This window comes from Gymnoscopelus braueri (assembly GCF_963280865.1).
Source record: "Gymnoscopelus braueri genome assembly, chromosome: 6".
Taxonomy (NCBI): Eukaryota; Metazoa; Chordata; class Actinopteri; order Myctophiformes; family Myctophidae; genus Gymnoscopelus; species Gymnoscopelus braueri.
In genome coordinates this window covers 32837434-32851952 of record NC_137607.1, presented here as the reverse complement: position 1 = coordinate 32851952, position 14519 = coordinate 32837434, and the positions used below count along the sequence as shown (strand labels likewise).

Sequence of the window (14519 nt, the reverse complement as noted above, 5' to 3'; positions counted from 1 at the left end):
GCCTGAGGAATTCCCTGCTATGGGACTCCCCTGTTTATTTCTGCTCATCATATTATGCTGTATACAGTAGGACAGACAGATGGATGAACATATAAACAAATGCTCCAGGGCTAGTCATACAGTATAGACTAAACACTTCATTTCTAGGCTACTGTGACAAAATCTGACTTAAAACAGGAAGCAGTTTTAGTAATGTCATAGGTTGGTTTTGGAGCACTCCCTTTTAACCATTTTGTGCCAACCAGCTAATCCTGAAGACGAATCTTGTACTTGCTGTAAAAGAACAGAGATGGAGTGTACCACCCTTTATCCATGATATCAAACAGTATCGAGTTCTACACATTGACACACTCCAACACATCACTGCCTCCATACGGTTCAGCATACAGTACGCTAACCTGTGACTTTAGCTTTATGTCATGTCTGGTAAAGCAATACATTTAATGAGTCAGAGTGGAGACGAACCTGCGACGAAAGGTTATTTTTATTTGTTAAGCTTTCAAATGCAATAACATGAGACTACAAGGGGGCCCCAATGACATGGTACACAATAAATAGGAGTAACATATGATTTGGACTGGGTAATTGAGCCACACATCTTCAACACAGAGAGAACTTAAGTTTATCATTGGGTTTTTAGAGAAGCCCTTCTGTTAAAAGTTCCACAGGCAGGTAGAAGTTTAGACAGGACGACACTGCTGGCTCCAACACACACACACTCAGAAAAGATAAAGATTCCAGTCTTCATAAAAATGTACAAAATAGCTCCATGTAGTGCACTAATGAACTGAGAAAGACATGTTTGGGGACTGTTAGCTCAGACCTACGGTAGTCAGGTCATCGCCTGATTTATACCTAGCTGCACACCGGTTTCTCGCACCGATAATAGCAGATCGACAAGCTCACAACATGTCGTAGATCTGCTATTTCCGGTGCCAAGACAAATTGCACAACTAAGTATAAATCAGGCTTTAGATCTCCCATCACCTGGCTCCCAAGGGAAAGGCCTATAGTTCAACTTACACAGCAATACATTATCACCTCATAAAACCTTGAGTACAACCCCTTTTTAAATACGCTCTTCACCTGTGTGATGTTAAAGTCAATCGGAAGCTTTTAGACAGATACAGATAAACACTGCATAGTATTTTGCCAATGTCATGATCCCTGTGTTAATCACAACAGAACAGCATGAATGGTTTAAGAGTACAGTATGCCACGTTAAGGAACGAGTGTAGCAGACCATGTAACATTCAGGACTGATCAAATCAGGAAGAATGATGGTTAAAGAAAGACTGGTTAAACCCATCTTCTGAGTGATAAAATATTAAGAGTTACTGACCTTTAAGGTTCCTCACAAATTAATCATGAGATGCTTTGTCCATGGTTGGTAGTGTTACTTAGCAGTCCTGCTTTGGGTGCTTTACAAACAAACATACTCTCCGTTTCTTAACATGAAAATTAACCAGAAAGAGTAGGCCTCAGATTAAACTTACATTGTTTTTGGGAAACAAATATTGTTTATAAGACTGCTAGAACCAAAAGAAATACTCTCAAACAATGGTTAATACTCTGAATTCATGGGCAATGAGTCCATAAATTCATCAGTATAAAAAAGCGAAAAATAACAGATTATGTGCTCTCCCAAAAATTCCTTTCAACATACCCCAAACCTTCTACTGTCATCCACTGTACCACCTTTTTCAATTTGACGCACCACGTTAGCTGGGCCACTACCCAACATTGGCAGGGCAATTACCCAGCTATTGAACACACCTGTCATCGTATATGAACCTTCATTTTCAACATACTGTGTACCATGGTCATGGTATGTCACCGGCCCTTCAAAAATACCCCTTTACCACGTGATGAGGAGAGCAGTCCTTCAATAATACTGTCAGCTCATTCAGAGCAATCACCACGCCCCATTTCAAACCCTGTGCACTGAAGTTGGTCCCATATTACAATAGCACCGTCCCCCCATTATATAATTCTGTGTGTATGTAATACCCAGCCTGACTGTACAGCAAATTCTCCAGTGTTAATTTAGCCACATGAACCCTAAGCCTAGCATCATATTTCTGGGGCAAACATTCAACAAATCTACCAATCTACGAGCTCACAATGTGTCGCGACACGTTATGAGCTTGTATATAGGCTTGTATATAGGCTTTTCAGAGAAGAGATTTGGTGTAGAGGTAAAAAAGGAGAAGTATAGCCCCTCGGAGACCCCGGTATATAGGGTAGTATATATACTGTAGGGTTTAAGTGGTTAAACAACACTCAAGACTTTACAGTTTATCTGTTACAACAAAAGAAACATAGAAACTGACCGCAGTGTCCATGCCTCCCAATTCTCTACATCTTGTATAAATGGAGCAAAAAAAATTATACTTTACATCATCAATTGATAAAAAATAAAAATGTACATTATCCAAACAGAATCCACTGGAGGACAGAACGCCTGAAATGTTAAGAAAACCGCCAGCTTTGATCCAGTCTCTAGTTTTCCAGACCCAAGATTCACTTTTTCTTTAAAGAAAGGAGCACTCCGAGCAGGACAGTTAGCAGAGTGTTTTTGAGCGTCTTTGAGGCCCAGCCTCTAAGACTTATAGAAGCTTTAGTCTAGTTTCCGTTGATCTCCGCGGGGCCTTTGGGAATGAGCAGGCTCATCCGCCCCGTAGCGCTGGCTGCACTCTTGATCACCTCCATCCATCTGCAAAGAGACGACCAGCGTATCATCAGCTTAGACAGCGTTGAAGAGAATTCTAATCAAATAAAAACGAATCATGTGGATCTTGGGATCCACATGGGAACACTGGCTCCAATAGTGCGTGCCAAAAATCCTGAAGGGGGCATCAACCAAGTGTCATTTGGTAGCGGCGGACATCTTTGTGGGGTATTAACAGGTTGACTTAACATTGCCCCCCACCAGTATGTCTGCAGCTACTATGCCACGCCCCTCGTGGTGACGACACATTGGCAAGCACTATATCTATATGGATGGATCTGGGACTTCATGTGGCCAGCCTGTGACGTCAGTCTTCTATGACGTATGTGATGTATAACTCCAAATTTAGGCACAGTTTCAGCCTGGTCAGAGCCCCATTGACTCCCATTATGAAATCTGAGTAAAATATTTTAATTTTTTTTATAAAAACATATTTGAAAAAGAAGAAAATTAGAAATTAGGTACTTCCATGGCTTAATGGCACTGTGCACAAGACATTTGATGTCGATCGGTCCAGCCATTTGCAAGATTAGTTCCTGACACACACACCTACATATATTGTGAGCTTGTAGATCAGCCATTTTTGCTCAACACCATCGTGTGACGAAGATAAAATAGCGCTTAAGTGGTTAATCAGACTAATCAATTCAGTCGATTATAAAAAACTAGTCCATACCCCACACACAGACACACACACAACCGTAATAATGTTTTCTTAGTGTACACGGCGCGTAAATGAAAGTCCTTTAAGTTGAAGCACGGTGTCTGTGTGTGTGTGCTTATGCCAGACGGCAACACTGTAACTGAGTGGGTGTGTGGATTCGACGCATGCGCAGTTTGATCATTTGTCCCATAGCTCGTGGGGCCATCCCACGGATGGGCAGCCGTAACCATGGCGACATTCTTTTACATAAAAACGCTAATAAACAGCTGACAGTTGGGGAAAGCGAAAAACGGGCTTCGCTGTTCCGTGCACATGGTAATGGTCAATGGCTGTGTGCAAATGCAGATCAATTGCTCCAGCCACTGAGGAGAACCGGGCAGAACAGATTTGGGCTCACCACCCTCACAGAGCTTTGTAGAATTATAGGAGGATATATAATTTTTCCGTGTCGATTCCATGATATATACACTTTCTTTTTTTTAAACGCGCTTCTCAATTATTAAATTAATCTAAAAAGGAATCAATAGAATAATCACTAAGAAAATAATCGATAGTTGCAGCCCAACTGGAATATGGTAAATGAGTATTTTTGGGTGTACCTTTCAAACGTATACTCGCTCTCCGCCCGGAAGAAGTAGACGTGGGACTTGAACTGTAGCTTGAAGACATATTCCTTGTGAATGCTGTCAGACTCTCCGGGGGTGCTCACCGTGTAGCCCAGCAGTGGGAGACTGGCCAATGGGAAGTCATCCTGGACACAAAGAGGAGGACATGAACTACACAGTTCACTGCTGGATGTCATTCAAGATTTATTGTTAGAATAATATTTCTTTTCATTTCTGACGCAGTGCAATATATCAAATATGTAACCAAAAAAACGAAACAAAAAACGAACTACAGCAGAAATGCTTAAACAATTGCAACCTGGCTCCCCTATTTTGGGCATGTCATATGCGATCATTTTCAAACAAATAGCGAGCAAGCCATTGTAAGTCTTTAGATCAGCCAAATGTTAAGAATCAGCTAAACGACAGCCAAGAATATTAAGAATGTTATTCATATAGCAGGCTGTTTAGATACATGCTAGGTTTGATGTCTAGTATCCTAGTTTCTTTGAAGCACTACACTGTTCTCTTTGCACTCTTATAGTCAACACTATCTTTTATTGACTAAATGCTTAACACATTTAAGTGCCAGGTTTTTTTTAAAACAGGGTACAGTCAGTGCCTGGATTTTTAACCATTTTTGAACCTTTTTCAAGTAGTCACAAAATATTTTCAGTGATCACCGTCCTCACGGTGATCCCCTCATTACACACATAGAGGTCCCGTACAATCGGGGGAAAAAAATAAAAACATTCGGTAATCCGTTCCATAGTTGCAGCCAGTTGAAAATAGTCAAAAATAGTCAAAAATACATAGTAAAAAAAAGAAAGTACACAGGAGCCGAGATACAGGCTTTTGAAGTCATAAGTTAACCAGGAAGTGGATTAAAGTCTAAATCTTCGAAAAATTATATCTCCTGGTGCTGTGAAGGAAAAAAAAAACGGTTATAACCGTTTTTGGCGCACCTCGTTTGGATTATGAAAAACGGCCCGGACCGTTTTTGGCACTCAATGTGTTAAATTATTATTGTCTTTGGCTATTTCCGCGTGACACCATCATACAACAAAGTATGAAATAGGACTAAGTGGTTAAGACTGAAGTCAAGATAATAAAGTTAGGTAAGTACAGTCACATTTCTGAATGGACATTTGGCATCTGCACAAGGTAAGGCTGAGCAGAAGCTCATGCAGATGGTGAATGTCAGGATCCGTAAGAGTACCTGGTGAGTCTTATAGAAGAACAAACAGAAGTTGGTGAAGACCACCCAGAGCTTCTGCCAGCCGTTGCTGTTCTTGAACTTCCGAAGGAGGTACCCCGAGAGCTGGTTCTGAAAGCAGGGACATGTACACAACATGAAGTTACTCAACTCAAGATTTATTGTTAGAATAATATTTCTTTTAATTTCTGATGCAGTGCAATATATAAAATATGTAGCCAAAAAATACAGCTATTAATACAAGTATTTGGATAATTAGATTAATAATAATTTCTTGATGCACAAAGAATGTTGGTTGGAATGGCTATAATTTACTCATTTTAATTCATTAAAAACAACTTTGAGCACGCAAGAATGCTTAGATACAACAGCTGAATAAGAACTTAAATGGATATTGTACTAGCCAATATACTGGAATTTTATTATGTGTGATACATTATACAGAACTAACTTGGCTGTGCAAAGAAAGATATTTAATTATATACATGGTCATCGTTGTAGTTAATTAGTTTGTGTTGAGTGTTAATATGGTTGATGATAGGGGGGCTTCATCATCCAGGCAAATGAAGAAAGAAAAAAGGCTTTCTATTGAAACCGCAGGTGCCATCACTGGACCACTCATTATAATGTGTCATTGTGGTCCATGGTTCTAATACCTGGATCATCTGCAGATAATCAGTGAGAGAGAGGTTCTGGTTTCGATACCAGCAAACATGTGTGATGGTGTTTGGTCTCTGGCCCTGACCCAGAAGATAGCGAGGGGGGAGCTCTGGTGAAGCGGCCGGAGAGCAGAAGACTGAGATAAAAGTCACCAGACACAGAGAGAGAGAGAGAGCCAGAGAAAGGGTGGCACAGAGAAGACAGGAGGGGGGGGGGGGAACCGTGAGTTACCATGTTAGAATTCAGTGATAGAACAGGGAAAAAGGACATAAAAAGGCTGTTCGTTAGAAAAGTCCGCCTGAAGTCTGTGGAGTGAGAATGGTTGAGTGTCAGAGAGAATCACAAAGACACCAGTTCATGCATTCACGTCGTTCTATTACGTTCACCATTGGAACAAAAGGACACAGACCAGAGAGAAACATTTGTTAGAGCCATGTGAGAAGCGGCTTCAGCGGGGAAAATAAAAAGCAAGAAATGAGAAAAATATGACAAAGACAATTATGGGACAGGTGAGAGGTGAGAGGTTAAGCAAACCAATGGAGGAAGGAAATGAAGAACTCCACCCAGGCTAGAGTAGCCTTTTTCCTTCCGTTAACACATTGGTGCTAACGGAATACCAAACTCTGCGAAATGGGCACAATTCCTTCACTACCAGGAGGGGGTATTGTATGCGTGTTTCGTGTGTCTCAAGATTTATTTATACTTAGTTGCGCGCACAACTACGCTCACAGTGTGTTGCACTACGATGCGTTGTGAGCTAGCATTTTCAGGGCGCGACGCGCAACCAAGTATAAATCGGGCATCATAGCGGGCAGAATTAGGAGGAGTACCTCCACAGCCAGGCTGTGGTCAGACATGGACACGCTGGTGTTGCGATGCCAGCACACGTGCATGGTGGTGTTGGCGCGGTGGTGGGTCTGCTTGTCCAGTGACGTGCGGGAGGAGTTCATGTCGTCCTCCGACTCCTGCTCCAGAGAAACCTCGTCCGACGACCCTGGGTGGAAGGAAGGGAGGGAGAGAGGGAGGGTGGGAAGAGGGAGGGAGGAGGGAGTTGCGTCGGGGAAGGGGGTGAGCCTGTAGGTCTGAATGGTAGGGATCATCCACCAGGCAATTTACTCAGCAGTGACTTGGATATTTGGGTCCTGCCAACCCAGACTATGGTTAGTTTTAAGCCCGACAAGAGGCAGCTTAGCAAGCAGAAATGTTTTTTATTTTATTTCTTATTTTCCATTTTGGTTCCAATTTAGCCGTTATGCCAATTCCTAGTTACCTGTGTTTGCTAGTTACTGCTAGAGAAAGCAGAAAAGATCTGAGCACTCAAATAATAAGGAGAGGACGTAGATCTAAAAATACTTTAAAAGTGGCAATACTTTAGCCCTGATGAAGACCAGCCTGGTCGGAACATTTTGACCCTTTAATAGTTTTTGCTACAATAAAGTATTTTTAGAACTATGTCCTCTCCTCTTGTTTTTTGAGTGCTCGGCAGATCTATTGTGCTTTCTTCAGTTATTGTTCCCATTAATCCTAGTAGCACCACTAGTCTACTTTTCTCATCTTTTTATCTCCGTTGAGCACCTGGTTGTGGTTTGTTCTCCCGTTTTGCCTTTTATATGCTCCTATACTTGGTAATATGGAGAGCAGAGAAAACCACATGTCTCCTCTGATACACTTGACGTCAAGGTCGCTTCTTTTCACCCGACAGTGAGGAGTTTGACCGGAAGGATGTAACGCATGCAGAAGAACACGCCAATTGTCCTAGTTTCACACCCCACTGAACTCTCATTATATAATTAATACTGAAGACTTTACAGTCATGACATAAGAATCATTCACTCACATTTACACAACAAACGATTTGCTACTCTATAAGGACACCTGACAAAACAAGGGTTAAAAGTAAGCTCTTACGGTTCGAGCGATCTCCGAGCCCGTCATCCAGGAAAATGTCTGCCTTCTCCTGTGATTTCTTGGCCATCTCAATGGCCATGTTTAAATCTTCGATCCACTTCCCCATCTCCACCTTAGAGCTGTAATCAGAGGAGGTGGAACGATCGCAACTTTGACTGGCCAATTGAAGTACAAAAGCTGTCAAGAACGCGTGTGTGTGTGTGTGTGTGTGTGTGTGTGTGTGTGTGTGTGTGTGTGTGTGTGTGTGTGGCTGTATATTCGTACCTGGCAGCCACTACGATGGTCCTCTGAGCGGAGTAGATGGTGAAGCAGTGTGGCACCGACCACTCGTTCTCACTTTCCTCCACCTGGAGAGCAAGAGAAGAGAAATTCAGAGTGAGATGGATGGGGGGGACAGTGCCAGTCTTGTTAGCGATCACCAGCATGGCACAGAGACAGCTACCCCCGCCCCCCCCCCCCCATCCCACTTTAGACACTGGCCAGACCACCGCGATCAAAAGGATTGGACAAAAAAAAAGGGAAACATGAGGCATAACAGATCACAGGAATACCTGCCAAAGATACTCTACTGGGGGTGTCTAAACTGACGATGGTTCAATTCATTAGCTTAACCCTTTAAGACCGGGAATGCATCTGTGTGTCATTTTAAGATTTATTTGGCTACTCAAAAATGTATTTGGCTACAGATATACAAGCTCATAGCGCAGCACTCAGCTTGTAGGTCTGCTCGTTGCCGCACTATGAGATTGTAGATCTGCTATTTTTGAATAGCCAAATAAATCTTAAAATTACACAAATGATGCTTTCCCGGTCTTAAAGGGTTAAACACTCAGCCTCCCACCCAGCAGCATCCGCATCTTCGGGCCCAAACACACCTACCAGACTGCAGTCAATGGAATTCAAAATGTGCCAAGGCGGTGCAAAGGTCCCAGGCAAGGTGAGGCCAGTCTGTCTCCCCTTAGTGGGAAATTGGCACAGCCCTTTATGTTGGCTCGGTATCGGGAAAAAGTAGACATGAGTCAGAGCCAAGCAGACACTAAAGCCTTTAACATCACTCTTGAGATGCCAAAGAGGAATTTCCCCTTTATGTTCCTTCCTTCAAGTTAAAGTTAAGTTGGCATTTGCACTTCAAGTTATTTTGTCCTGACATTCATAAGAAATGCAGGAGTCAGGTGCCTCGATGTGGCAGACAAGGGCCGACTTGTCTTGAGCAACCTGTTAGGTGTGTTTTTTTATTTTTTATTTTGTCTACACAAGCATGGGAGAGGAAGAAGCTGGGGGGCATCCGAGCTGGAAGAGCTATAGGGGTGACGTTACTTACCGGAGCGTCCAGAACTATGAGCTGCAGCCGGGAGTAAAGCAGAGACATGTGACATTAGGGGACCCAAGGTCCTCCTCTATTGTCAGTGCACTCACGTCACAGTGCTCAACAGCTACAACAAACCACAGACGCTGTTACCTCCCACAACATCTTGCAGACCCTTCAGTTTGCTTTGTCTTACCGTGACAAATAGCCAATCAAAACAAAGCCTTGTGTGCCAAGAATTAATCATGAATATGTAAACATTTGAAAGCTGGTGGAGGAGCAGCCACGAGTTCAATCACAATAGTACAGTGTAATGGCCGAGGCTTCTCCCGTTGTTCTGGTGGGAAATAAAGTTATCCACTGAATGGCAGCTCTCAAATGATATTCTATAATCAATACTCAATGTTCCAAATGGGTAGATAGTGAGATTAACCACATGAACACTAGCATCCCTATTCTGGGTATGTTATAATAACATTCTGCAAAAATAGGCAAACATTTGGCAACAATAGACAAACATTCAGCAATAATAGTAGATCTGCATATTGTATCTAGGGTTTATGTGGTTAAAATGTATCCGTCTGGTCTTTTGTTTGTTCTGTCTGCTTTGAAGATCACTAGGTCTTGTGTACACTGACCCACATTAACGCTTAAAGGCAAAGGTTAGAAGGTCACTAGAGCTTATACTCACAATCATGCCATGAAGGGGCAGCTGGCCATGGACTTTGAACTGATTGGTTGCTGTGACACCTTTGCTTGTATACAGGAGCATGTCTGAGAACTGTAAAGTGTTTGGGAACAGTGATATAAAAAATAGTTACTTAAATACTGTGCCCATTTTAACATTTCACAGTTAAATTAATGGGTTAACACACTCAAGATTTTACAATGTGAGATTAATTGAATTTAACACAAAGAACAAATGATCTCTCACCAGGAAAAACATCCGTTGCTGTAGGCCTTTCTTAGTGAGCTTGTACAAACAGCCCTCTCGTATGAACTCCTGCAAAAAGAAAGAGACGTTTTAGATGCATTTCACTGTTCTGCCTCTAGTCTTGCCCTGCTGCTGAGCAGCACCCCCTATGTCCTGCAGCAGGCCACTGCACTCACCCTGCCCGGTGTGGTCAGGTTCTCAATACCGATCAGGTCTCTCTGCAGCTCTGTGAGCTTCTGGAAGTTTTCCAGGCGGATGAGACTGCTCTGGAGCTGACTGGCTATCTCAGCCACCTCCTTCAGGGCCTCTGTGAGGAAAAAACACAAGTCATAAGCTGCCAAAATTCTGTGTGTCTGTCTGTGTCTGTGTCTGTCTCTGTGTGTCTGTCTCTGTCTGTCTGTCTCTGTCTCTGTCTGTCTGTCTGTCTGTCACACACACACACACAGTACTAGACTACCAACGTGGTCGAGATGACTGAATTAACTGAAATTAGCCGTCCTATTGATCAGTTGATGGAAGATAAACATGGGTTGGTGTTTTAAGTTGAGCAGTCTCTCACCCTGGCAATCGTCATGGTCCGGGTGGTCGGGTGAGTAATGCTTGCACAGTCTCTCCAGGATGAGCTTGTAGTGCATCAGACGCTGGATGGGCTTGAGCAGGAAGGTGTTGAGCGGCAGGTAGCACACCTTCTGCAGCTCAAACTCCTTGTAGACCGTCTCCAGCTTCTTCAGCCTCTTGGAGGCTTTCTCCAGTTCTGTCAACACCTCGTCGTGTTTCTGGAGGTAGCTGGTGAATTCCTGACGATGTGGAATACAACTCAAGCCGCTTAACATTTCTACTTTTTTAATCCTGTGCAAATCAGTGGTTCTCAAACGGTCTCATGTCAAGGTCTCTCACCTTAAGGGCGCACATATTCCTCAGCATCACGTCACCGATCCTTTGGTAGTCACCTTTGACGTGAGCATTTGAGCGTCCCTCCCTGGTTAAGACAACAGATTGATATTTGAATAGATTTAGTCAGTGTTACGATGTCATCATCATCATCAGCTTTACCCTAACTCGTCATACATGTCATTGCTGTCGGGCAGAATCCACCACTCTACTAGTGTCACGCACACGGTAGTGAAAATAGCAGATCTACAAGCTCACAGCGCGTCGCATCATCATGACGTGTTGTGAGCTTGTAGATCTGTTATTTTCACTATTTTAGAAACATTTTGAAAGTGAAAGTAGTTAATTGTGTTTGTGGGTTTTCTAAATATTGAATGAATGAAAAGTTAAACAAGGGCTTGTGACTAAATAATAAGTGACTAAATAATAACTACATTGGAAACATTGGAACACAGGTTATTTTTCCTGAAAAGTAAAGGTTTTGGTTTACACCAGACAATGAAGATACACAAATAGCTGAGCAAGACCTACCAGAGAGCCAGTCTCTGGTCTATCTCTTTGAGGAAGCCTCGATGGAACTCGTAGATGGGGTCGATATTGGAGAAGAGCAGGGTCATCAGGCCTTCTGGCATGGCGTTTTCTTTGATCACAGCACTGCGGAACCACTGGGAGCGGTAGGAACCAACAGTCATATTTACACAATAATATTGTGATACATTGTGATTTTTATCACGGGCGTAACACAATACAATGTATCACAATCTTAAACACATGAACTCTAGTGTCCCTATTCTGGCCATGTGATAATAGGGAAACATTGAGCAAACATAGACAACGCAACACATTTTGAGCTTGTGTGTTGACATTTTCCCAAAGAGATTTAGTGTGGAGCAAAAAAACAGGTGATTTTAACCCACATAACATTGATCTTATAAACCTGCTGCTATTTCTATGCACTTTATGTGTTCCTCCCTCTATATTTTACTCCATCTTCCCTAATTGTACTTTTCTGTTGACTGCACAAACAATAATTTCACCCACTTTTACCTTATGTGACAATAAAGTTTGACTGATTGAGTGATTGCCCCCTGATGGAAGTATAGACCCCTGGGTCAATTGAAGTATATAGGGATTAAGTGGTTAAGTGTATTATTGCTTTTATAACATGACTGCCAGCAAGTAACAGCCAGATTCACCACAGACTTTAACCAAAATGTGCTGTTGCCAACAGAAGCGTAGCATAGCAATGAGTTATAGTCATTATACGAAGGAGAGAATGGGCTCACCACCGTGATGACCTCCAGGTCTTTCAGGTATGTCCGCTCTGTGGTCAGAATCTCTTTGGCAATAAAGTAGGCCTTGTCAGTGGGATATCTCTGCAGGAATAGAGAGAGTTAGTACCCTTGGCAGAGAGTACCAGAGCAAATCTACAGTGAAGATATAGCGTTTGCGTACTAAATGTGACACCAAACAAGAATTTCATTCACTCCCGCTGTAAACCCAGCAGCCTATCGTAAAATCATAAAAAGGCAGGCATGGATGGCCCCCGCCCAGCCTTGTTAACTTTGGCTCGGTGATGTTGGACTGGGTTTCCAAACGTGGAAAAACTGGGTAGCGAGTGAGGCAGGGGGATGGAAAGCAGCTTACCTTCCTCCTGCCCTCCTCGTCCTCCTCTAGCCTGGCATTGCTGCCCACCTCGCTCAGGATGGGGCTTTGCAGGGGAGAAGGGGCTTGGCCCGGGAGGCTGAGGGTGGACATCTGGAACGAGGGCGTAGGCGAGAGGCAGAGAGGGCTCTTGGGGTTGAGCGGCGAGAGCTGGGGGCTGTCTGTGACGGAGCCTGTGTGGACAGAGACGCCACAATTATATGGATGGATTATGGATTCACTGTATGAGAAGTGAAAAGAAACAATACATATGTATTGTACACAATGCAAAATTCTGCATGATAATTATTTAACTTGGTGTAAAAATGGATCCGCAAGGGAACTGTGACAACATGGAACAGGAGAAACCCCAAATCACACAGGAGAAACTTGCGCTCTTTTGTTTGCTCCGTATGGGAGGAGCATACGGCTAACAATGCCCTCAACGAGAACACATGCAACGTGTTGGACAAAAGCAAAGTGACGACACATGAACCCAGAGAGGAAAAAAGTAGTCCAATGCCAAACACAGCGATGCAACATATCATGTTTATGGGCACGAAACTTAAAGACTCAGGTCTATCTTTGTTTTAGGCCTCTCAGTAACAACAGACTTCTTTTATAGAACATGTCTCCCATAATTCAAACAGTTTATTATCGCCCAACAGGAAAGCTTTCATCCCGCAGACAGCATGCCTGGCATGCAAACTCCTGGTTGTTATTTCCAGAGACGAGTGTAATGCTTCATCATCATTGCATTTTTTGGATGCCATCACACAAACACACACGTTGGTATGAAATGAAAGGGAAGATGGCAAGGGCAGATCAAGGTGAGTAAAGCCTGAGTTATACTTCACTGCGTGCCGTGTCGCACACAGCAGATCTAAAAGCTCACAATGCGTGGCGGCACATTGTGAGCTTTAAGATCAGCTATTTTCGGTGTGTGACACTGGTGTGCAAATAAGAATTAATCACGTTTAAATAGTGCCCCCCATCAATTGTTTCTCAGAGCAATAGCCCTTTAGAATAAAGCCAGATGATTTATCGTCGACTGCTAGAACACGGCTGATTAGATTACATTAGAGAGACTGACTTTGCTCTTGTTCAGCCTGAGTGTTTTGCCTTCAGACAGAACGGGACAGAGGTACTGCAGGAGGAAAATGCTGGCCTAGTCTTTATTGAGTCACGGGTCACAACAGCTGTTCTTCCATTTTTCTCAAGGAGGAGAAGAAAAAGACAAGGGGGGGGCAGGGGAGGAGGGGGAAAAAAAGTCACTCCTCGACCCGGAAACAATTGCCTGGGTAGAGACTTAATCGGAATGCGGTCCGTCTGGGCAGCGAGCGTTCGTTTACAGTTTTATCTGAAGGAGTGCCCCATGGGGGACACACACAGGACAGAGAGGGGAGGGGGGAGGTTTAGCTGTGTAGAGTGACTTGGCACAGAGCCTGTCCAAACAGGGAGCACGCACTCAGCTGGAATTAGGTTGTGGAATCTAGTGTTTGAGGAGGCCTTGCCCAACCCCCAACATCAGAATAGTTCAGGCCTCTTCCCCAGTAAGAGAGGAAAACCACGGATTGATTTACACCCCGTAGGCTTATTTTCCTGATTTTGTAAGAATGACGAACACTTTATCGCAGTGTTTTGGATTTCTAAAGTGCAGAAGGATATGCGATACCCTATTGGCCAGCAGCAGTTTAAAGTACTGTGCCAAAGTAAGTACAAAGTTATAATAACAAGAGGCCAAAATAAGAAATTCCCCACTTTTGGATGCAGATGGAAGCACATTGCTCTGACATGAACCCTAAAGCAGGGAAATGAAACTTCCATCACAGTTTAAACACAATATTAGCTTTTCAAATCAATTCATAAGGAGATAATGGATGATTTCAGCAATGCAGAACATTAGAATCATAGTTAAAGCAGCACATCAGTATCATGTTAGGAACTGGCTGTGGTAAGT

The 14519-nt window shown here is 43.2% G+C and overlaps 1 protein-coding gene across 1 annotated transcript in view; it reads right to left on the bottom strand.

Annotated features, from left to right (window-relative positions):
- Positions 1-466: 466 nt before the first annotated feature.
- Positions 467-14519, bottom strand: part of farp2 (FERM, RhoGEF and pleckstrin domain protein 2) — a 47061-nt gene continuing 33008 nt past the window's right edge. The window contains exons 14-27 of the mRNA XM_080429702.1: positions 12563-12753; positions 12202-12291; positions 11447-11580; positions 10922-11003; positions 10584-10821; positions 10201-10331; positions 10025-10093; positions 9782-9871; positions 8049-8131; positions 7785-7903; positions 6707-6870; positions 5220-5327; positions 3995-4146; positions 467-2716 (exon numbers count right to left, since the gene is read on the bottom strand). Of these exons, the coding sequence (XP_080285828.1) occupies positions 2626-2716; positions 3995-4146; positions 5220-5327; positions 6707-6870; positions 7785-7903; positions 8049-8131; positions 9782-9871; positions 10025-10093; positions 10201-10331; positions 10584-10821; positions 10922-11003; positions 11447-11580; positions 12202-12291; positions 12563-12753 (1742 nt within the window). The 3' untranslated portion in view covers positions 467-2625. The remainder of the gene's footprint in view (positions 2717-3994; positions 4147-5219; positions 5328-6706; positions 6871-7784; positions 7904-8048; positions 8132-9781; positions 9872-10024; positions 10094-10200; positions 10332-10583; positions 10822-10921; positions 11004-11446; positions 11581-12201; positions 12292-12562; positions 12754-14519) is intronic.